The 25,714-nt window shown below is 36.7% G+C and overlaps 1 protein-coding gene and 1 pseudogene across 5 annotated transcripts in view; one reads left to right on the top strand and one right to left on the bottom strand.

Moving 5' to 3' along the window:
- COL24A1 (collagen type XXIV alpha 1 chain) overlaps positions 1-20,759 on the top strand; it is a 397,210-nt gene extending 376,451 nt beyond the window's left edge. For 4 of the 5 annotated variants that reach the window (XM_045478119.1, XM_045478121.1, XM_045478120.1 and 1 more), the window contains 5 exons: positions 5,838-5,903; positions 6,539-6,707; positions 12,956-13,065; positions 15,672-15,887; positions 19,289-20,759. In XM_045478119.1, coding sequence (XP_045334075.1) covers positions 5,838-5,903; positions 6,539-6,707; positions 12,956-13,065; positions 15,672-15,887; positions 19,289-19,435 — 708 coding nt within the window. In that variant the 3' untranslated portion in view covers positions 19,436-20,759. The remainder of the gene's footprint in view (positions 1-5,837; positions 5,904-6,538; positions 6,708-12,955; positions 13,066-15,671; positions 15,888-19,288) is intronic. The other variant, XM_045478122.1, reaches the window with a different exon arrangement.
- A 1,414-nt stretch (positions 20,760-22,173) lies between these two features.
- On the bottom strand, positions 22,174-22,975 carry LOC123596815 (annotated as a pseudogene).
- Positions 22,976-25,714: the final 2,739 nt, after the last annotated feature.

The raw sequence follows: 25,714 nt of genomic DNA, 5'->3' as shown, positions 1-25,714 counted from the left end.
AAATATTTTCTTCCATTCAGTAGGTTGCCTTTTCATTCTGCTGATTGTTTCTTTTGCTCTGCAGAAACTTCTTAGTTTGATGTGATCTCACTTGTTTACAATGCTTTTGTTGCCTTTGCTTTTGGTGTCAGTCCAAAAAAAATTATCACCAAAACTGGTATCAAAGAACTTACCACCTGTGTTTTCTTCTAAGAGTTTTATGGTTTCAGGTCTTACATTCAAGTCTTTATCCATTTTGAGTTAATTTTTGTGTCTGATTAAGGTAGTGGTCCAGTTTCATCCTATTGCATGTTCCTGTCAAGTTTTCCCAATACCATTTATTGAAGAGACTGCCCCTGCTTCATTGTATATTTTTGGCTCCTTTGTTGTAAATTAATTGGCCACATATCCATGGATTTATTTCTGGGTTCTCTATTCTGTTCCTTTGGTCTGTGTGTCCGTCTTTTTTTTTTTTTTTTTTTCAACGTTTATTTATTTTTGGGACAGAGAGAGACAGAGCATGAACAGGGGAGGGGCAGAGAGAGAGGGAGACACAGAATCAGAAACAGGCTCCAGCCTCTGAGCCATCAGCCCAGAGCCTGACGCGGGGCTCGAACTCCCGGACCGCGAGATCGTAACCTGGCTGAAGTCGGACGCTCAACCGACTGCGCCACCCAGGCGCCTCTGTGTGTCAGTCTTAATACCAGTACCATACTGTTTTGATTACTATGGCTTTTACTACTAGCTTGAAATTAGGGAGCAAGATGCCTCCATCTTTGTTCTTCTTCTTAAGATGTCTTTGACTATTCAAGGTCTTCCTAAAAATTTTAGAATTGTTTGTTCTATTTCTGTGAAAAGTGCCACTGGAATTTTGATAAGGGATTGCATGACTCTGTAGATTACTTTGGGTAATATGGACATTTTAACAAAAAACAAAACAAAATATTAATTCTTTTGATCCATAACCATGGAATATCTTTCCATTTGTTTCTTCTTGTTTAATTTCTCTCATCACTGTCTTACAGCCATTATTATTTCTTGAAATATTCTTTCTGCCCCATTTTCTCTTCCTCTTCTGAGACTCCCATTATGCACATGTTAGTATTTTTTGGTGTTCCATAGGTTTCAGAGCCTCTATTCCTTTTCTTCACTGTTTTATCTGTATACTCTTCTGATTGGAAAATTTCAATAAACCTATCTGCAAGTACACTGATTCTTCTGTCTGCTGAAATCTACCATTGAGCCTTTCTAGTAAATTTTCATTTCATTTTTTGTACCTTTCAACTGCAGAATTTCTATTTGGTTCTTTTCTATAATTTCCTTTTTTTTTAAATTGATATTCTTTATTTGTAAGACATCTTTTTCATACTTTTGTTTAGTTATATAGACATTGTTTCTTTTAGTTTTTTTTTTAACATATCTACAATAGCTTCAAAAAGTCTTTGTCTACTAAGTACAACATCTAGGCTTCTTCAGGGACAGCTCCTGTTGACTGATTATCCATTTGCTTGCTTATGGGCCATACTTTAATGTTTGTTTGCATGTCTTGTAATTTTTTTGTCAAAGACTGTACATTGTAAATAAAATAATGAGGCATTTTTGGAAATAAAATTGTTCCCCTCAACCCTGGGTTTATTTTTGTTGCTATTTGTTGTTGTATGTTATTTTGTTTACTGACTTTTCTGAATTTTGTAGTCTCTATGCTTTGACATGTGTGACCACTTAAGTCTCTACTCAGCTTAGTGGTCAGCTAACAAGTGGAGAGAGATTTCCTTAAATGGCAGAACCAGTAAGTCTCCCAGTTTTTAACAAATGTCTCTGTGTATGTTGGAGCACCCCTTCATTGCTCTGCCAGGTGATTAAAAACTATGCCTTAGCCTTAACTTCCTGATTTCACAGGGACTGAAAGCCAGAGGAAAGAGCTTAGGGCCTTCTCAGATATTTTCTAACCATATGCACAATGCTACAAATGCACATGCACTTCTAGATTTCCAGAAATATGTCAAAGCTTTTCAGATTTCCTGTGGGGACACATCATTCCCTACCTTTCTCTTGTAAGCTTTTTGTTAGCTTGTTGCTTGCCCCAACTGTTTTCCAGTGCTCCAGACAGCCACAAAGTTAAACAATTCCCTCTAAATGCTTTTGAAAAACACTCTTAGGGAAAAGGTATTTTGCACTGGATGAGCTGCGAGTCAGGTAAAATAAAGACAGCCTTGCAAATGGTGTCTTCTAGCTAACTACCAGGCAGGTCAAATAATAATAATTCACTGGAAATGATGCTTTAGAGCAACTCCAACCCCATTCTGCTCCCCCCATGACTTCCTGGCTTCTTGTTTTTACTGTAATTATGGGTTGGTATTTTTAGGGCTACCACAGAGCTGAAAAGAAAGACATGGGAATAGGGCAAATTAAAGTTCCATGAAGCTCACTGCCCTTACCAAGATTCAGATATTTTTCTTAAATAAATGCCCCCCAGATTGCTGCAAGCATTTTGTTAACTTCCATAGTCCTGAAAAACTTCATTCTGACATTTTTTCCAGTTTTCTCATTGCTTTTATAGGGGAGACAATTCTGGGAGGTCATTACTCCACTATTTCTGCTGCCTCCTAAATCTCCAATCTTGAGTATACAACTTTTTAGTAATCTCTAGAACAAAATAGAAGAACATATAGAAAAACACTTCTGCTGCATACTGAAGGGGATAATATTTATCTCAAGGAAAAGCACTTGTGCACTTGTCTCAGTTACAAACTGAACTGGCTGCTCTTTTCATAGAACACCATATTTACTAGATAGACTAACAATATTATACACTCATGAGTATTCAGCAGATATTTTCTTTTTTTATTAATTTTTTTTAATGTTTATTCATTTTTGAGCGAGAGAGACAGAGCACAAGCATGGGTGGGGGCAGAGAGAGAGGGAGACACAGAATCCGAAGCAGGCTCCAGGCTCTGATCTGTCAGCACAGAGCCTGACGTGGGGCTAGAACTCACGAACCATGAGATGACGACCTGAGCCAAAGTCAGACGCTCAACGGACTGAGCCACCCAGGCCCCCCTCCGCAGATATTTTCTTAAACATGAATGAATCAAGCCTCTCATTTCAAGGAAACTATTGACAGAAGTCGATGCCAATGATAAGTCTCAAACTTTCAAGCAAAAATAAAAATTGGGGAAAACTTCTATCTACCACTGTGTTTGACAGCTTCCCCGTACTTCCACTTTTCTGAGATTGGTGATGGTGTTAATAAATGTAACTGTGTGATATTAATAATGAAATGTGTCAGAATTTGGAAGATCTGCATAACTCCATGACCCATTATTTTCTTTTTTTCTTTTTTCTTTTTTTAATGTTTATATTTGAGAGAGAGAGAGAGAGCACGCGTGCATGGGGGAGGGGTAGAGAGAGAGGGAGACGCAGAACCTGAAGCAGGCTCCATGTTGTGAGCTATCAGCACAGAGCCCGTCGAGGGGCCCAAACCCATGAACCCATGAGATCATGACCTGAGCTGAAGTCGGGGCCCAACCAGCTGAGCCACCCAGGCACCCTGATGAACCGTTATTTTCTAAATAATCAATGGGCAATGTTAACAGTATCATGGGTAGGTAAAAGAGTCTTTCACAGTTCAAGTTAGACCAATAGATTTTAATATAAAAAAGCACAAAAAGTTCATAGACTTGATTTCAGATTTCAAATTTCAACTAACCCTTAAGAAATTATCATTTGTCAAGTTTGGTATAGTATCAAAGAATATCCACAATTATCCGAAAAGATTACTAAAATAATCCTATTTCCAACTGCATGTCTCTGCAGGGCCAGATTTTCTTCATATATTTCAACTAAAATAACATATCATAACAGATTGAATACTGAAGGAAATAAGACAATCTAGCTATCTTCTATCAATCCAGACATTAAAGATATGTACGAATATATAAAACAGCGCCATTCTTCTCAGATTTTTTTTGTTTTGGAAAATACAATTATTTTACTTTAAAATATTTGTATTAACATATAATGGGTTGGGGTGTGGCTCAGTCGGTTAAGCTCCCACTCTTGATCTCAGCTCAGGTCATGATCTCATGACTCTGCACTGACAGAGCAGAGCCTGCTTGGGATTCTCTCTCACTCTCTCTCTCTCTCTCTCTCTCTGTCCCTCCCCTGCCTGTGCTCACTTCCTCTCAAAATAAATAAATAAACTTTTAAAAATGTATAATGGGTTATTTTAAAGCAATAACAGAAATTTGTGTTTTAATTTCTACTATGGTAAATACCAAAAGTTATAACTCGTGTAAATAAAAGTTTTTTAAGGCCCTTAATAATATTTAAAAGTGCAAAAAGTCCTAAACTGAAGAGTTTGAGAACTGCTTATGCTATGTTTTCTAAGATCAAAGCCCTAATAACAAACCACCTGGAAAATACAAGGATGGCTATTATTTAGTACTTAATTCAATTGCCCATGTTTGGTGCAAATATTTTGGACATGCGACCCATGTCCAAAATCCGCTCATTCACACAGGCATGATGGTCGGAATTATTTAATCTGTGTAGGACCTTTTAGGCTGACCCTTTCTGCTTTTTGAATAGGTCATGCTTCTCTCTCTCATAGCTTTTGTGCAAGGCTGTCACTCTGCCTGGAAAGCTCTCTCACCCCCTCTCCTAACAATTCTTATTTATCTTCAGATCTCAGATCAAATGTCACTATCTCAAGGAAACCTTCCCTCATCTACTCCTTCCAAAGTTCTCATCCTCCAGATTTCATTGAAACCCCCTAATTTCTTTCATGGGTCCAAGCACTTCTTTTCTTTCATAGCACATATCACAATTTGTAATTGTGTGGTTTTAAGATTTGATTAGTGCCTTTCTCTCCCTTAAACTTCAGCTTCACAAGGGCAGTTTTCTTTTTAGCTTACCGTTTATCCTCAATATGTATCACAGTGTTTGGCAGTATATATGCACAGAATGAGTCAATTATTTTCCAATATGAAAACCACATGTTGAGGCAAGGAAGAGTGCATTTTATTGATTGTCCCATCATTTTAAATAGTTTTTCAAATTACCAGCCTTGAGTTATGAGAGATCTGTTGAAAACAGTTTTTATTGTATGGCCCTCCAAGTAAAAAGATATCTTAGGAACACAATCATTCTGAAGGAAATCAGATTGCTTGATTTGTGTACACAGATGCCATTTCACAGAACTTTCTCCCAACTCAGGCTTCTTAGTCTCCAAGCTTTTTTAAAAAATAAAATACAAAAAGACTTTTACTAATGGTTATGCTGAGCCTTTCTCTAAAAATATCTTTTATTAAACACAGGAGGAGATTGGATTCATGCTGTATTATTTCTTTTGGGACTAATGGTGCATTTTCCAACTTCAGAAATTGTTTTTAAGACCGCAGAAGTATCAGATTAAACGAATGTGGTGACTACCTCAGGACAGTAGTATTTTATTATATTTTCCTTCCAAGAATGTAACTGTTATAAATTACTACAGTTATTTATTCTTCACTTTACAATTTATTAACTGAGGGGGTCATATTTCATTCTTCTTCCATTTGAGTAACTTGTGTGTGTGTGTTTATGCAGCAGTGACAAATAGTTTTTCATTTGAGGGCTCTAGACTTTGGTCCTGTTTTAATTAGGAGACTTTCGAGATTTGGATGAAGGCAGCATATTGTCCTTCCAGTTATCCAGGCAAAATTTGCAGCATCTGTCTAACCATAAGAGTTACAAACCCCCTTCAGATAATAAGTCTAGTATTCTTTAATACCACTGCTTTCTGAATTTACAGCCCTTCCTTTAGAGTACTCAGTGTTGATGTTACTGCTAATCTCAAATGGTTTTGTTTTACACAGAAACAAATGGATATCAATGCTGCTATTCAAGCCTTGATTGAATCACATGCTGCCCTACAGATGGAGGTAATATATCTGGCTTTATTTACATTGGCACTCTCAATATACAAATTAAACTGAAAGTTTTTCAGAGTCCAAAATGTGGCTTTATCTCAAAGATTGTATTTAAAACAGATTGAACGTAATGAAACTACTTTTAAGGACAAAGTAAGCATGTTTAATAAGCAGAAATATATGCATGGGTTTTTTTAAGGAAAACATTTTTAAAAGGTGTAATATCATTTAAGGAATTTTTAAACAACGAATTAGATACTGTAGAAGAAAATATTTTAATGAAGTTAGCCATTTCTTAAAATGGGATCTATCACTGTTACTCATTTTTCTTGATTAAACTCTATTCAATGTATAATTTCTTAAAAAATAATATACTACAGTGGGCATAATAATTGTTAAGTTTTATGTTAGCTTGAAAACTAGGCTTTTGGAGTGAATTTAATCTCTTACTTAGGATCCAGTTTAATAAAATATACATAGATGGCTATATTTGAATATAAACTGATCTTTACATCCTACTCCCAAGTCACCGCACACAACAAAGATACATTTTTCTTCTGCCTTGGTCCATGTTGATGATGAGGGTTCAATAATGCTGCTGGCTACTCTGGTTTTTTGCTAATATGATTCCTGTGATGACTTGGCAGAACTACCAAAATACTGAAGTGACTCTAATTGACTACGGTGCAGAGATATCCAAAACCCTGAACTACCTTAGCAATTTACTGCACAGCATCAAGAATCCTCTTGGCACACGAGATAACCCAGCACGAATCTGCAGAGATTTGCTTAACTGTGAACACAAAGTATCAGATGGTAAGTTCTTGGTTTTCTCAAACTCTGATGTCTAGTTCCATCATTTCAGTGTGTCTGAGATTGATACTATATTCATTTTGAATCTTAATCGTTTTGATAAAAGGCTTATAGGAAAGCATTTTAATGTTATCAAAAACCAAATACTCTTAGAGGGAGACGTGATTCTGAAGTCAGAGTATCCCTTTCTGAGGGTTCACATTACAAATGTCTTCTTCTATGCATCCTTATTGATCCCCAACTTTTCTTACTCCACCCTAATTATAGTACTTGCTTACACATCGTGTTTGGAACATATCATATTCATGATAACAATTAAAACATGGAGGACTGACCTTTGGGTTAATAGGAGTACCTGTCAGGTCCTCCAAAGGTGATAACATGAAAAAAATATACATGGGAGAGCCCCCATCAGCACACCTCCTAAAATTATGGCTTTTACACAAAATGGAATTTAAATGCATCACTATAGAGTCAGTGAGTAGGAAGATGGTTTGGTATTCTTGGAATTTTTTCATTCGTACACTGATAGCCCCAAATCCATTAACCAGAGGTACAAAAATGAATTTAGAATAGAAACATAAAGGAAAAGCTTTAAAGCAAGTAGAACAGTTCTATTTATCTAATGATAGATAAGGGAACCCTGTCTGCTGTAATATATCATTTAATTTTAATTTCTATTGGGTCTGTGGTCAGCTGTACGATCAATATTAGTAAATTTTTTGCTAAAAACTTATATGTAGCAATGACACATATGCTGATTTGAAAAAAAAAGTGTTATGTTCTTCTATATGGTAACTAGTAGTCCATATTTTATTTAAATTACATATACACACATATACATCACATAACACACACACCCTTGTCCAAAAACATAAGCTTCCATTCTATAAGTGCAATGAAAATATTCATTTTATTTATATTAATAAAATGCTTAACTTCTATAGATATTTCCTGCCTTAAATTACTACAAAAACTAAACTAATATAGACAGTTACAGCTGCCTACAGTAATTCTGTTTGATTCTTTCCCTTATATGATGGCATAAACATGAAATTCTATCGAATTGAAAGTAACAAAGACATTTTAAGACATACAAATGACTGAAATCTAATTCAAGGTCTGCCTTCTTTGTAAGAAAAATAACTAAGTGGTATGGATTGCAAGGTATCAGAAAGGTTTTAATGCCCAACAATATTTTCATCACTAGGAGACAGCAAATGCTATAGAGAAACACAAAACAGCAGGGAAGGGGGATATGATAGAAAATGGAGTGGGGGTGAAGTTTTCAAGTATAGTAGTTAGATAAGGCATCTCTGAGAACATGACATTTGAGCCATATCAGAAGAAGGTAAAGGTACAAGCTATAGGAAATCTAGAGAAAGAGCTTTCCAGGCAGAAAGAACAAATGCAAATGCAAAGGCCCTGGGACTGGAGTATATGTAGTATGTTCTAGGATTAACAAAAAAGCCAGTGACCAGAAGAGAGTGCATAAGGGCAAGTGGTAGAAAATGAAGTCAGAAAGATATCCAAAAAACCAGATTATATAAGATCTTACAGACTACTCAAAAGACTCCAGCTTTTATTCTGAATATGGTGGGAAGCCATTCAAAGTTTTGCAGCAAAGAAATGATAGGATTTGACTTAAATTTTTGAAATATTATTCTGGCTAATGTATTGCAAATATAATGAGGACAACAGTAAAAGAAACCATTGAGGAGGCCACTGAAAAAGATCCAGGTAAGAGATGACGGTAGGCTGGACTAGAATTAGTAGAATAAGTGATAAATGATCAAGTCTTTGGCTATGCCTTAAGGTATAGCCAGCAGTTCTTGATGATAATTTGGATGTGGGTTATGAGAGAAATAGAATGATAGAGGATGACTCTAAGCTTTTTGACTAATGGATGGAAGTGTGGAGTTGCTGTAAGAGAGATGCAGAAGCAAGTTTTGGAGGAAAAATCAGGAGTTTGGTTTTAGATATATCTCATTTGAGATGTCTGTTCAGCATAAAGTAAGAATGTCAAGGAGGTTGGTGGCTATTAGAGAAAGGTTCTGGCTAGGGTTAAAAATTATGACGTCATTTGCATATCAATAGTATCTAATGCCCCTGGACTGCTTACAACTACCTAAAGACTAGGTGGAGAAAGAAAAGCTGAGGTAGCTGAGGTCTAAACCCTATGCCTTCGGGCTCTTCAATGTTTAGAGATCAGGGAAATGAGGAGAAACTAGCAAAGAAAACTGAGAAGAAGCTATCCCTGATAGGAGGAAAACTAGATGAACAGTAGTGAAGAAAATTTTGCCTGAGGAAGGGATCAACTGGGTTCCTGAGAAAGGCTACTGAATTTAGCAGCATGATGCTCTGTGTGAGCTTCACGAGAGCAGTTAAGAGGAATAGTAGTGGTTAAAACTTCATCAGATTTTGGGGCGCCTGGGTGGCGCAGTCGGTTAAGCGTCCGACTTCAGCCAGGTCACGATTTCGCGGTCCGTGAGTTTGAGCCCCACGTCAGGCTCTGGGCTGATGGCTCAGAGCCTGGAGCCTGTTTCCGATTCTGTGTCTCCCTCTCTCTCTGCCCCTCCCCCGTTCATGCTCTGTCTCTCTCTGTCTCCCCAAAAATAAATAAACGTTGAAAAAAAAATTAAAAAAAAAAAAAAACTTCATCAGATTTTAAGAGAAAATTATAGAGCCAGAGAGTTTCCATTTCCAGTAATGAAGGAGGTAATTCAAATTGCCAGGCTGAATATCTTTTAAAATTTGTTTTCAAGTTAAAAGCATCAAATAGCCAACAAAATAGTGAAGAAATTTTAAGCCAACATTTTGAAGGAGACAGCAAAGAAATGAACACAGTTAGAACTGCTTTTGCCCTGGGTGTGTTCTAAATACAGCTTTTGGTAGCTTCGTGGGGCTCGGGTCAAAAATTGGTATCTGTGGCCCATCAAATGTGAGGATTTAGGTTTTCAAAGGGCTCCACTCTGAAAGTAAACATAAACTGGTAGAGACAAGACTATAGCCTAGCTTCATTCACATCATGAAGATAGCTCAGAGTCTTAAGCTTTGAACTTGGACTAAGATGATTCCAGACTGCTAGTACCCCCCATCCCATGTCTAACAGAAACAAAAGTCTTCTATAAAATATACCATCATCCTAGGGCTCAAATTATTTCCACAAATCATTTCTCAAAGGTAGTGCCCAGCACACAGTCAATGATACTGAGGCATACCGGTTGATAAAACACCATGAATGAGAACTGGCAGAAACAGCAAGCGGAATTACACTCAAAAGAAAATTAAGAGAGGAAGAATTTGAAACTGAAGGTGTAATAGACAAGCCTTCCCTAGGAACACAGTCGATTCACGATAATAAGAAGGAAGGCAGAATATATGTGTGCAAGCACAGATAGGTAAGGAGATGTGGTAGCTGGAGGTTCTGTAAGCTCCTTTCACATTGCCTCAGTTGCCTCAGTGACATTGAAAGGTTATCACTCAAGAATAAAGGTGAAGAGATGGGTATAACAAAGGTGAGAGAAGAAGAGAAGGTTTCAAACAGTTAACTAGGAGAGCAACAGAAGGAACTAATTAGGGAAACATGGTGTTGTTGTCTGGCAGTCTTACAAACATGTGAATTTAAAGTGTGTCCAGTCCGCATTGTTGTATTTTTCTTCAGCCACATTTAGCTGTGCAGATACAGGTGAAAATTGGACTTCTATGAGGTTGGGATTTTATAAGGCAAGCACAATGAATTGTGGCAGGGCAGGGATGTTATGGAAGTCTCCAAGGAAGTAATTTTAGTAAAGATCTGTGGGTTTTACTTGGGTAGGGAGGGAATCGAACACATGATTATGAGAAATCATGAAAAAAATATTATCAATGGATTGTAGGTCCTGATAGGATGGAAGAATAATTGGAGTCAGGACAATAGAGAATGGGTTCAAAAGAGAAGAGGTGAAATAATGGCAGAATTCTAGTTTGTAGATAATGACAAAGGCTAGGGTATGGCCTGGGGAAGTTGAGGGTTAAAGTGAATGGGGCAGTAGGGGGAGCAGGGGAAGGGTACGAGAACATTGGTAGAAGAGTTCAAGGAACTGAGAGGCCAGGGTATTGGAAGTGTCATCCGTGTCACCAAGAATTAGATCATAAGTGTATTTTATGAAAGTAATAGCCATCCAATGATAAAATCTTCAAAGAAAGTGGCTTGCAAGAGGAAGGGGTAATGGATGATGTAATATAATGACAGTAGTTTTACCATGGAGTTGTTTTAGGAAAAATATAGGAAGAATGGTCCGGAGGTGGCAGTGAAGGGCAAGAAAGACACCTTCCCTACTCCAAACACAAAGATAATAGAGGCTGTGGCAGAACTTGAAAGAGCTGCAAGGAAAGTGCTGTGCCCATGGGAGAGCCAGTTTTGGGTTAGAACGTTTGGGCCTACAAAAGACATATTATGGTATGGTGCTTCATTTATAGCTCAACGTATCCTGAAAAAATTATGAAGTCCCTACCAATTCACCGTTGTACAGCATAATACCTGAATTCAAAGCATTCTTCCCCATATAACAATGAGAGTTTGGTTGATGGAAAACTTTTTATAAGGAACTTATTAGCTCACATAGTAGAAGGAAACGGTTTCTTGGAAGACAAGAGAGAGTAGTGAAGATTGTGTGTTTACCTCATTAGATAAGACTAGAAGCCTACTCTAGAACCTGGTAAAAAATCCAGCACTAATTTCTACAACCTTTACAAAATGTCTGAAATTCTGAGGGAAAGATTAAAAAAAAGGGGGGGGGGGCAGAGGATAGGACTTCATTCACCCAATTCTTCCATATCTTAATAGATCAGTAGGTCTTCAAATGTCCCTGGACCAGAGTTAGATACTGTTGAAATGCAGGTTCTCACGGCCTGCCTCAGACTTAATGAATCAGCAACTCTGGGGATGGGGTCCAGCTACTTGTGTTTTAACAGATGTTTCTAATGCCACTAAAATTTGAAAAACATTGCAACAGAGTCCCTACTTTTGGAGCCACCAATTCAGGAGATATGCATTTTGAAAGATTAGTAGAGTTAGTAAAGAGTTGTTGAAGATGTTCTGGAAATCTAAAATAATGGACCAGAGGAACCCCAGGTTGCGGTAGAGGAATCTTTGCAATAGGGTAAGAAAGACAAGGATTCCTTGCTACTGAAGAAATGACAAGTACTGTTTGCTTGTCTTGCCTTTTTAATGCAAGAAAGCAGAGCTATCTCTCATTTAAAAATTCTTAGTCTTTGCTTTTAGAATAAGGTGCTCCTGCAATATTCTGAGCCCGTTACTCTGGAACTCAGATGCTAGATCAATCCTTCTTCAGCCTGAGAATTTCCTGTAGACTGACTTTCAAGACTCCTTTTGATTCTGCTGAGCAGTCAGTGAAGGCAAAGGTTGGCAGGTTTACACTCGGTACAGGGACTTCAGTTTTTCTCACTTGCAAATCTGATGAAGAAACCACAAAAAAGATAACCATTTAATTGTATCTTTTCTGTCTGAAAACAAAGAATGTTTTATTAATTTTATGCCAATATTCATAGAGGTAATATTTTACCTCAGGGAGATTGAAGTTGTTTCCATTTAACATACATGTAAATGTATATAGTATGTATTTTTTTAAACTCTGTAATCACATAGAACAGACATATACACATATACCACATTAACTGCAACTTTTCTGTTAACTATGTAACTTTAGACGGTTCCTTTAAGCTGATGGTCTCATCTATAGAAAGCAGTAGGGGGGCCTGGATCACTCAGTTGGTTAAGTATCCGACTCTTGGTTGCAGCTCACGTCATGATCTCATGGTTCAGTTTGAGAATTTGAGCCCTGCATCAGGCTCAGCACTGACAGCACAGAGCCTGATCGGGATTCTCTCCCTCCCTCTCTCTGTTCCTCTCCTGCTTGTCTCTCTCTCCTTCTCTCTTTCAAGATAAATAAATAAACTTAAAAAAAAAAAAAAAGAGGCAATAAATTCAGCCCTTATATCATTTTTGTGTTAAAATTATAAAATGCCCTTAAATTGATAGGCACGTGAAAAATACAGTATTTTTGGTATCAATTTTATATAATGCTTGCAGCTTTCGTTCATTGACTAAATGTAAATATAATCTTCTAAGTTTTTTTACAGTTAAGACTATAAAAATGTATATTTAAAGTATGATCATTTGTAATGATGATTCAAATAGGTTTTAGTATGGCATTTAAGTATTTTTGTGTCTTACAATAAATTAATAGGAAAATACTGGATTGATCCAAATCTTGGATGCCCTTCAGATGCCATTGAGGTTTTCTGCAATTTCAGTGCTGGTGGTCAGACATGTTTATCTCCTGTTTCTGTAACAAAGGTATGTATTGAATTGTAGAACACATGCGAGTACTTGCCCAGTTTCAGGGAACATAACTTTTAAAATTCTGTAACCTTAAATAATTATGAATTTTATGAATGGAAGCAAGGTATCATTCTCTACTACACATAAGAAATTTTTTGTTTTTAAAAAGTAATTCTAGTGAATCTTGACATTTTGATGATGTCTTTTATGATTGAGATATCTTGGCTTACTCTACTGATTATGCTTTTTAAATTTCCTTTTAAAAATGTGGAACATATGTTTTTATGCATACATATACATTAGAAAATCCCCAGTGTTTGTAATTAGTAATCAGTTACCTAAAGTTTTCTGAAAATGATATCATTAAAAGAGGAATGTTGCCACAAAGCTTACTATTTTTGGTGATTTAGCACAAAAGAACCTGCCTTAAATATCCATTGACTATTATTTAAAACTTCTTTCAAGTATAATAGAATGAATGAAAGTTAGTTTGGTATGATACTGGAGATTATAACAAGCACTTATAAAACCTAAAGCTTAAGTTCTACACATAACAAATACTGGAGAAATCAAAACTGCATTTTTTTCTTTCTTTTTGTGGTTAAACCAGTTTGGTATTATTACCAAGAACTTATTTCTCGTTGACAAAGAATGGATACACATGCCTATTGTATGTTTGGTCCATTATAAAGAGGCAGCAAGTAAAATGTGCGGTCTATTAATCTCTACACTGCTTGTTGTTAGACTACCCTCTCCTAAAATATCCCTCTTCATTAACCGGGGTGTTTCGCCAGTTCATCTCAGTAGGTATTCACCATTACTACTAACCTCAAAGCAGAGGAAGGAAAGATTCTTCCATTCCTAGGGAATCCATGTTCCTCTGATGAAGATCAGCATGATAATCTTACTTGCAAAATATCTGCATGATCATACTCACTCCCCTGGATTTGGCCCAGAATGTTTATTTGGATTATCACAGAAGAAAGATGGGGACTGGGAAGGGTGTGCAAAGGAGACAGGAGTAGCGAAGGAACTGCACTCCAATTCCTTCCTTGACTGAATCAGCTCTCCCATCTCTCCTATCTGTAAACTCAACCTGAGAAAGACTGGGCAGGTAGTGGAAAGAATGGTAAACTTGGAATCAGGGACCTGGGTTCTAGTTTCTATTCCTCTACTACCCTGGCAAATGGCACTCTGAGCCACCAAAGGGCCTACTCTGTGCCAGCACTGTGCTAGGTAAGTGCCATGTGGCTCCTTAAATCCTTGTAGCATCCCTGCCATGTCAGTGTTCTACGCTACCTTACCAACAAAGAAACTAAGTCTTAGAAAGGTTAAATAGTTTACAAGCTTGTGACTCTCATCTGTAAAATAAAGGAAACTGAACTACTTAAACTCTAATGTTCCTTATGATGATCCTTCCATGTTTTCAGCCTCACTGACCTTCCTTTGCCTTTCTTCTCTGTTCCTTTTACATTTTGATTGTTGTTTTATTTTTTTCTTTCTCTGTTACCTCATAACTGATAGTTTTCTAATTTCATGTTTGGAAATTCATATAAATTCCTTGTAGAAACCATTTTTGTTCACTTATGTTATGACCATACCTCTGCTTGAATATTGCTAAAATAATAATAATGTCAAAAACTATAGAAAAATCTCTTGGGTCACCTGGGTGGCTCAGTCGGTTGAGCGTCCGACTTCGGCTCAGGTCATGATCTCATAGTCTGTGAGTTCAAGCCCTGCATTGGGCTCTGTGCTGACAGCTCAGAGCCTGGAGCCTGCTTCAGATTCTGTGTCTCCCTCTCTCTCTGACCCTCCCCTGTTCATGCTCTGTCTCTCTCTTGTCTCTCAAAAATAAATTAAAAAAAAATTAAAGAAAAAAAAAAGGAAAAATCTCTTTCCTTGCCCAAGCCTGGGGAATATGCGATCAGACCTCCTTGCTCTAATTTTGCTCTATATTGTTGACTTTATTATTAATGCTTGTTATGCATTCAGTCATTTCAATAAACATTTACTGAAGATTTGCTGTATGACTGTAACTGCGTTAGGGGCCGGCAACACAAAGAAGAAGATTCTATCCTGATCTTTAAAAGCTCTCATAATTAAAATTACTCAACAAGTTATTATTGCAACTTCTAACTTATCTATGGAAACTCCAAAAACGATCTGCAAGGAAGGTATACACAATTTCAGATTTTTGTGGAAAAAATTATTAGTCAACAACTAATTATTAATGCATTTTAGATAACATTATAAAAATTATAATTTTTTTGTCACATCTAGTAGTCTAATGGTATGCTGAAGCCGGCTCATACAGACTCATCCAGAAAGAGTTGTATCTCTTTCCAACTCCATGTCCAGTGACACCACCATGATATCCTGAAATCAGGCATGGTAGGAGTGTTTACACCATGGAAATCAGAAAATGCTATAAATCAGGGATTCCCTGCTCCCCACCCCTGCAAAAGCCAGTGGTTCAGTCACACGCTGTTGACTGGCATTTAAATGCCAAGGAAAGTAGTTTTCTCAAGGCTGCATTCCAAGGAATTTCCTCAAATGCCCCCAAATTATAAGTTTATCAATTGCCACATCTTATAACCTGTATATTGTTTCTATGACATTAGTTGGAGTTTGGAGTTGGAAAAGTCCAGATGAACTTCCTTCACTTACTGAGCTCAGAAGCCACCCATATCATCACTATTCACTGTCTAAACACACCAGTGTGGAGAAGTGCTCAGTCAAGTGGCTCAGGATTACCTATTGGCTTCAAGGGATGGAATGGCCAGATTTTTGAAGAAAACACTCTACTTGAACCTAAGGTGCTTTCAGATGACTGCAAGGTAAGGGATGGCACTTTTAGAATTGTTCAGTATAACTAACATTAAATTACAAGACCATAAAATTAAAATAATCAGAATAAGACTTTAATTGTAAACTGAAGATCCAGAAAGGTAGTAAGTTTTAATGTCCCCAATTTGTAATAAAATTACATTTTTCAGAATCAAGCATTTGCTTATATCTCGTCAACTTTTGTCACACACATTGGTCATCCATGGATTTTTATATGCAATAGGTGTTAATACATAGATTTAATTTTTGTTCCTCATCTTGAATAATTATATTACACCTAGATGGATAGAGCATATAAGTAGATTTCTTCCATATATTTTCACCACTGTGATTCCACATCTCATTATTTCATGGAAGACAGGTTATAGAGGCAAGTCAGTTGTATTTCATTTTGTCGGTCGCTACACCCGATACCAAATGTGGGCAGACTTGCAGATTGGCTGGCCCTACCAAACAATATTTGAATCATAGCCCATTTTTCCTATTAAAATTAAATAACAAATTTATGAAAAAATCTATAATTTTAAAAGATGTGGTATACAGCAGGTAGCGGCAAACTATAGTCCACAGACCAACTCCAGCTCACCACTAGTTTTTGTAAATAAATGTTATTGGAACACAGCCACATTTGTTCATTTACTTATTTTTTAATCTTTTTTTAATGTTTTTCATTTTTGAGAGAGAGAGAGAGAGAGAGAGAGAGAGAGAATGTGAGTGGGGGAGGGGCAGAGAGAGAAGGAGACACAGAATCTGAAGCAGGCTCCCGGCTCTGAGTTGTCAGCACAGAGCCTGATGCGGGGCTTGAACTCAGGACCACAAAATCATGACCTGAACCAGAGTTGGCTGTTCAACTGACTGAGCTACCCAGGCACCCCTGTTTATTTACTTATTATCTATGGCTGTTATCACACTATGATGGCAGAGTTAAATAAATGTGACAGATTGTATGGTGCACAAAACCGAAAACATTTATTACTAGCCCTTTACAGAAGAGTTTCCTGACCCTGTTATAGAGAATAACATCCACTTTATATACGTATCGTTAATGGCTTTAAGTAGCTCGGTTTCCTTTTCTTGTGTGCTAGTGATTTAACATCTCTTACCATTTCCAAGGGACTCTACTTTTTCACAACATTTTATTTTCAGATAAATAGGGCTTGAGTATTTGAAAAATGAGAGGCAAACATACAGCTCATCTCTATAAGCAGAGATCAACATTACCAACAATTTCATTTAACTTTTACAGTTTTTTTCCAGAAACTTTCAGTGACTCGCTATCTCTGAAATACAATCCAAACTTATCAGGTCTTTGTTTAGCACTTAGGACAGTCAGGCCCCAACCTACATTTCTAGTGTGGGCTTTGATTGACTGTCAACCCAAAGCTAAGACCAAACCGACATAAGAAGAAGAAGAAGAAGAAGTAGAAGAAGAAGAAGAAGAAGAAGAAATAATGACAACAACAACAATAATAATAACATCAATAGTTCCTACTACTAGTTATCAGGGCTTTATTATATAGCAAGTACCCTGTATTACATACATTATTTTATTTAATTGTAACAGCTTTGTAAAGAAGTCTCTCTTAATAATAAGAAAGTGAAAGCACGGAGAGGTTAAATAACTTGCTCAAGTCATCCAGCTAATTAGTGAAGACTAAGAAATAAACACCAAGTGTGTTTAACTCCAAAGCCCATGCCACACCATACTGGTAGGTACTTCAACTGAAAACTCATTTAATCCTCACAACTGTGTGAGGTTTTTATTTTTCACATTTTGTATGTAAAGAGACTGGTTGTACCTGGATTTCTATCAAAGTCTGTTCCAGGCCAAAATCTGTGCACTAAAACACCACGCTAGGCTTATTTTTGCAACCATCTTCTACTTTTCCAACTGTTTTTTGTTTGTATGTTTGTTTTTATTCATGTCATTACCTTTCTCTGAAATGCCTTCTCTCCCTCTCTAACCAAGTGGCAACTTTAGGCATACGTTAAAGCCCATCTTAAGTTCTGAATTCTGAACTCATGAAGCTTCCCCTGAGTACTTCAGTGGGAAATGAGGAATTCAGCATTCGCTGTCTACATTATTTATATTATACTTCTGGCATATTGTCTTGTGTTACGTCTATTTGTGTTTCCCCTCTCTCCAACTAGATGTATAAGCTGCTAGTATTCAAACACCAGAACTAATTTATTCATCTTCCTATTTCCCAAGCACTGTAAGAAAGTAGAGGATTGAATCTTATTCAACTGGGTCAGCTGTACTTAGTGCTCAATAAATATTGCTCGAAAGACTTAACGAGTTAATCTAATGGTGTCTTACACACAGAATTCTAGGTCTAGTTATAACACCAAGCTGATGACTAGTGCATGGAATCCATAGCTTAAATAATCTCTAAGGATCCTTCAAATTTTAAAATGTATATAATAATTCAGTAAATGAGTAAGTGAATAAACTTAATAAAAAGCGGGGCGCCTGGGTGGCGCAGTCGGTTAAGCGTCCGACTTCAGCCAGGTCACGATCTCGCGGTCCGTGAGTTCGAGCCCCGCGTCGGGCTCTGGGCTGATGGCTCGGAGCCTGGAGCCTGTTTCCGATTCTGTGTCTCCCTCTCTCTCTGCCCCTCCCCCGTTCATGCTCTGTCTCTCTCTGTCCCCCCAAAAATAAATAAACGTTGAAATAAAAAAAATTAAAAACTTAATAAAAAGCTTCACAAAACTAGCCAATTGTGTTTATCTATTTTATCTTGTTGAATCATAATCATAAGGTGTTTTTGTTCCATAGTAAAATTTATCAGAAACAAAAGAGCATATAGTATATAAGAAAAACAGAAAGGCCTAGAAAGAGGAGAGGAAAGAAACTATATAAACAGTAACCACAGACTGGCAATAAAGAAAGCTAAAAGATGATTTACATAATTATAATTTGCTTCTGACTGAAGCAATTCTGGTTATTTCCTACCTAAAGTACATAAAGGTTGAGATAGCTCATTGCCTTTCATCCAAGAAGAATGCCCATCCTGAAGAATCAGTCCCAAGTAAAGGAACACAGAGCAGATGGGTGTTACTTATATTAGGAATATATTAGGAATATTAGGAACAGCCTTTGTACCGATCCACAGAGAGCAGAAGCAGAAGCCTTAGCCTCATAGACTGAAAAATCAGAACACATACTGCCATTTAGAGAAAAGAATAAACCATGTCTTCAATTAGTCATAGTGATTGTTAACCACTGAGCACTTAACTCTGTGCCAGCACTTACTTTCTAGGGACTTCCTATTCATTAGCTCTAACCCTTAAACTAAGCTGCATTGTCTGACAGCGAGGGGCATTGTCTGCCCAGAATGATTGCTAATGACACAATTACCTATCAAAGCACTTTGTTCTTGTTTTACAGATTCAAGATGGCAGCTGGCATAAGGCAAAATTCCTTTTTCACACCCAGGACCCTAATCAGCTTCCAGTAATTGAAGTACAAAAACTTCCTCATCTCAAAACTGAAAGGAAGTACTACATTGAAAGCAGTTCTGTATGCTTTCTCTAAGGTTTCTGAATTAGTTCAGAATTCTTGCTGTTGGCCAGGTAATTGCTGCAGAGGGAAAAATATAGACAGAAAGATACTATCATTGTGAAATGCATGGAATAAAGCATTGGCTAAATCTTAAAGAATCTCAGGAAGAAAAGATTTCCTCCTAAGAAGGAGAAAAGGCATTTTTAAAGGACTATAATTGATAAAGTATTTAATTCTTTTAAAAATTATATTGATCTGTGCTTTCTTAGAGAATTCCCTAGAACTGAAAATTTATAAACATGGAATTCTTCAGGGTATCCTATATTTTTTGACTGAGAGCAAAGTACCCATTAGACAGCTGGAGCTGCAGAGCACTATGGAAGCAATACTGGCTAATGCTCCCAAATGTGCAATGCTTCTGTCTAAAAATTACAAGCCACAGTCTAATATGTCTTATTTTCCCAAATACTAAGCTGTATTCAGGTCCCCGATGGGCATATACATCTTAGCCGGTGGTACACTACCTCTTACGTGTTGCCTTTTTGTGTTGCTTGGTGCTCTTTCTAAAACAAGGTGCTTGTGGCTTTCATAGACTATTTTATTTCTTTTTTCGTCTTTGTCATTCTTTAAGAGTGTATGTACTGGTTACATCAAGACATGTTTTGGTTGTTAGTACTTATTTTAATTTGTTTGGTCACATACTTAATAACAAGTGGAACATTATTTATGTGAAGTCCTTGTTCTATTTTAAAATTCTCTTTGTGGATATAGAAGCAAAGCCAGCGCACTGTAACCTGTGCTTATGCACAAGAGAATTGGGAGGTTTCTTTTGTTTTTATTTTTTAAATTGTTGTAAAAAATATTACAAGCCAGCTACATCCAGTAGTAGGTTTGGGTTACAGTTTGGGGTTGTGATATACTATTTTTAAAAATCCATGATCATCTGGAATGATACTATGTATATATATATTTTGTAAAGTTTTAATTCAGCAAATCTTTTGAAATTGCTGCTGTTTTAAATTATAAAAACCATTATTTCTGCTTCGTAGGAATTACATGTCTTGTAGTATTCATTGACTTTATTTCATTATTCTTAAATTTAATGTGTTGGGATCTAAAAGAATTCAATTTACCAGTCTTTAAAGCAACATTCAGGAAAAAAAAAAGTCTTTAGTCATTTAAAATAGGCTCAGCCATTCAGATTTCCCTTGTTGTCAGAGAAATGTTAGATCAGTATTAAAAGAGAAATATTATACCTTTTGGTATATAGAAAAGCTTATACATTCATTATAAACATATCTTTAGCCACAGCAAACCATACTTACTTATCTATAATAAAAAATATGCTTTAAATCTTTTTTGGTGGTATTTGTTTTTCTTCTTCTGTGATCACATCCTTTTTTATTTCAAGTTTATTTATTTATTTTGAGATGGTGGGGGAGGAACAGAGAGAGAAGGAGAGAGAGATAATCTTAAGCAGACTCCCAGTGCAGATCCTGATGTGAGGCTCGAACTCACAAACCATGAGATTGTGACCTGAGCCAAAACCAAGAGTCGGACGCTTAACCAAATGAGCCACCCAGACACCCCAACCATATCCTTTTATTACATATGATGGCCTTCTGGAATAGTCCTTCTGTACGTTTACATTATTAGAATCTGTTACATACCTATAAGAGGATTACAGGGCTTATTTCCTATTTGTACAAAATAAAGTCATGGCACAGAATAAATATTCCCGTATATGGTCAACTGATTTTGAACGAAGGTGCCAAGACCATTCAATGGGAAAAAGATAGTTTTTTCAACAAATGGTGCTGGGAAATTTGGATACCCACCTGTAAAAGAATGAAGTTGGACCCTTATCTGGTATCATATACAAAAAACTCAAAATGGATCAAAGCCCTAAATGTAAGAGCTAAAACTATAAAACTCTTGGAAGAAAACATAAGAGAAAGTCTTCACGACATTGGATTTAGCAATTATTTCTTGGATATGACACTAAAAGCACTTTCAAAACGAGTAAAGACAAATTGGACTACATCAATATTAAGAACTTCTGTACATCAAAGGACACTATCAAGAGAGTGAAAAGACATCCCACAGAATAGGAGAAAATATTTGCAAAACATCTATCTGAAAAAGGAATTAATATCCCAGAATATATTTTTTAAAACTCCTACAACTCAAAAAACAAACAATCCAATTAAAAAATGGGCAAAGGACTTAACAGACATTTCTCCAAAGAAGATATATAAATGGCCAACAAATGAAAAGATGCTCGACATTACTAGTTATTAGGAAAATGCAAATCAAAACCATAGTCAAATACCACTTCACACTCATTACGATGGCTATTATCCAAAAGAAAAAAAAAAGGAAAATAACAAGGGTTGGTGAGGATGTGAAGAAAGCGGAACCCTTATACACTGCTGGTGAGAATGTAAAATGGTGCAAACATTGTGGAAAATAGTTTGGCAGTTTCTCAAAAGTTAAACGTAGAGTTACCGTATGACCCAGTAATTCTACTTTGTGTATTTACCCAAAAGAATTGAAAGAAGGGACTCAAATAGATATTTGTACACAAGTGTTCATAGAAGTATTATTCAGAATAGCCAAAAGATGGAAATAACCCAAATGTGCATCAACAGATGAACTGATAAACAAAATTTGGTGTGTGCATACAATGGAACACACCAATGCGCATGTGCTTAATGCAACTGAATTATACACTTAAACTTATGGAATAAAGCATTGGCTAAATGCTTTTTTTTTTAATATTTAGTTTGCTTTTATTTTAAAAATAATAAATCACAAAACTAAAATGTTTGAACAAGGTCACTTAACCCTGTCCCCAGGTGGTTAGTTATAATTACTAGTATCCTCATTATTATTACTTTTTAGCTATACGTTTAAAAGATGAGATCTTTAATATGTCAGCCTAACTGGGAAAATGTGTCCCTGGCACAGGTGGTTTTCAGAAGAAAAGCCGGTCTTCGGGCTTCCAGAAGAGCTGTGTCCTCTGCTTTTATTTTAAAGTGCAGAACCTGGTAGGGAGGGACAGAACAGGAAGTCCGAGTCTATCACTGAGGAACCAGTTCCCTCAGAGAGGCCAGAGCAGCATGGATGCGGACATGCAATCTGTTTTCAAAGTCGTAGCCAGAGAAATCCTCCTTTGCTTGAAGAAGTAGAGTTCTGCCTCTTGCTACAGTCTCCGGTTTGTCTAACAGAAGACAGCCAAGTTCATAGCAAGCATATGGCTGGACGTATAAGTTATTCTGACGACACAACTCATCTTTAACAGTGCGCTGAAAGAACTGAACAGCATCTTCTGGGTTTCCCAGACATTTGTGAATGGCACCAAGAAGCAAATATTTTAATCCAAAAACAGATGAATCATCCACTTCATGGCAAGCTTGACTCATCCATCCTCTGCAGGTTGGGGAAGGAACAGTTGGGGAGGGCTTTCCACAGGTATAACACTTAGATGGAGGCCAGTACACACAGCGCTCTGGTGGGAGCTACTTTCTGAAACCTCTCTGCCTTTTTCACTGAGAATTGTTCAGTGACCAATGTTTAAAATGACCAATGTTATGTTGTACGTTTTGCCACAATTTTTTTTTTCAACGTTTATTTATTTTTGGGACAGAGACAGAGCATGAACGGGGGAGGGGCAGAGAGAGAGGGAGACACAGAATCGGAAACAGGCTCCAGGCTCTGAGCCATCAGCCCAGAGCCTGACGCGGGGCTCGAACTCACGGACCGCGAGATCGTGACCTGGCTGAAGTCGGACGCTTAACCGACTGCGCCACCCAGGCGCCCCTACCACAATTTTTTTAAATGGGGCTATGGCAAAAATGTCTGATATCCTGCTTGAGGAACATGGAAATGTTTTTGTTTTGTTTTGTTTTAAGTTTATTTTGAGAGAGGGAGAGAGAGAGAGGGAGAGAGAGAGAGAGAATGCCTGAGGGGCAGAGAGAGGTGGGGAGAGAAAGAGAATCCTAAGTAGGTTCCACACCGGCAGCATAGAGCCCAATGCAGGGCTTGAATTCATGAATCATGAGATCATGACCTGAGCCGAAATCAAGAGTCAGACGCTTAACCAACTGAGCCACCCAGATGCCTCAGAAATGGTTTTTTTGTTTTTTTTTTTTTTTAAGGTGTGGAGGTAGGTTGACTCTAAATGAAAGAACCCAGTTTGTTCTCTAATTTCAGTCTATGTGCTATACCTTTTGTTTCCCTCCCAAAAAACTTACTTCAGAGACATAAGTAGTTTTCCTAGATATCATTTAAGAAATATATATAGAAATACCTTACTTTATGGTTTTTTTTGTTTTTGAAATATTAAATTTAAAGCACATTTTAATTAACGTAATCATGGGCAGTATAGTATGTATAGTGATTAAGAGTACTCTGTGGATTAGTTGTATGACTTTGGGTATATTATATATTCTTCATTGTCTCGGTTTCTTCATTGCAAAATGAGGATAATAAAAGTAAAATTCTGTATGAATTAGGGTGCTCAGAGAAACAGAATCAATGGGAGATATAAAGATAGAGATTTTATATATAATATACATGTAATATTATAAATGTATAATATAAAAAATATTTTTATTTTATATTTTTTATGGAAATTTACTACAAGGAATTGGCTTACACAATTATGGAAGCTGAGAATTCCCACAATCTACTGTCTATAACTAGAGATCCAGGAAGGCCAGTGATGTAATTTGGTAAAGTCCAAAGGCCAGAGAACCAGGGGAGCCAATAGCTTAAAATACAGTGTGGGGGCCGCAGAAGATGAGAGGTCCCAACTCAAGCAAGCAGACAAAGCAAAAAGGAACAAATTCTTCCTTACTCTGCCTTTTGTTTGATTCAGGCCTTCAGTGGATTGCATGATGCCCACTCACACTGTGGTAGAGGGACAATTTACTTCTCTAAATCCCCTGGATCAAAGGCTAATCTCACCCAGAAATACCCTCACAGACACACCCAGAAATAATTTTTAATATGGGCACCGATAGCTAGTCAAATTGATACATAAAATTAACTATCACACTTTCTCACTGGGTGGTTGAGTGGATTCAAGAAATTGACACGGGAAAGTATAAAACTGCCTGGCATAAAGCTGCTACCGTCTTCATCAGCCAACAGTGTCACCATCATCAACATCATTAAAGATTTTAAGTGTTCCAATGATAAGCTCCATGATAGTTATCACCAAAGGACATTGTGATGAATTCCTTAATAAAGTTATTCATCTGTTTTAAAGCCAGGCCATCCCCATAATTTGTTTTGTGACAATACATTTTATATTTTAATAATAAATATGAAGTCTCTCTAAAAATAAGGTGCAACTGTAACAGTATACAATTACAAAATGTGCCTTCCTTTTCTCCCCATTTGTATATATTAATGTAGGAATTACAGTGGTCATTATAAATAAATATCATAAATGTTGTTTGTAATATAAAACCGGAGCAGAAGGAATATTGGATTTAGATGCATAAAACATGAATTCAGTTCTAACCCTCTCACTCACTGGTTTTGAGTACTTGGTTAAGTCACCAATTCTCTGTTTCCTTATCTATATTGGGCAAATTTATTTTTGTCTGCTCCTGGTTATAGGAAGTAAGTGTGTTAAAATCTCCAACTGTGATTATGTATATGCCTGTTTCTCCTTTTACCTCCCACATTTTTGCTTTATACTTGTAATTAGTTGCGTTCAAATTTACCATAGCTTTATCCAGAGGTATGCTGGTAAATGTTTAATAACTAGCTCTCTAGGGTGAAAAGAGAAACAATCCTTACTTCATAGTGTTAGCCAGTTTTTATGGTGTAAATTCTTGGGACCATACCAATTCTGTATTGTTTTTAGTGTCTACATGGTATATCTTTCTTCATATTTTTATTTTTAACATCTCTTCATCCTTTTGTTTAGGCATATCTGTTACACTCAGCATATGATTGGTTATATTTTTGTTTATTTTTAGCCTATTTTGAGAATCTTAGACTTTTAATTAGAGTATTTAGTCTGTTTAGTTAATGTAATTACTGTTATATTTGCATTGAAACCTGGTATTTTACTATTCTTTTGTATTTGTCTCATCTGTTTAATTTGTTTCTTTTTTCCTTCTTTCTTGCCCTCCTTTGGATTGGTAAAATGAGGTTACATAAATTAGTATTTTCCAGACAACTCACAGATATTATAAAACTTTAATTCCATCTATCTCTCAGACATTTTGGAGTGTTATTGTCAGTTATTTTAATTGTGCACATATTTAGAATCCTACAGGATATTTTTATTTT

The sequence above is a fragment of the Leopardus geoffroyi genome, chromosome C1 (genome assembly GCF_018350155.1).
Source record: "Leopardus geoffroyi isolate Oge1 chromosome C1, O.geoffroyi_Oge1_pat1.0, whole genome shotgun sequence".
NCBI lineage: Eukaryota > Metazoa > Chordata > Mammalia > Carnivora > Felidae > Leopardus > Leopardus geoffroyi.
Note: the sequence above shows the minus strand (reverse complement) of the source record. Positions and strands in the feature narration are given on the sequence as shown.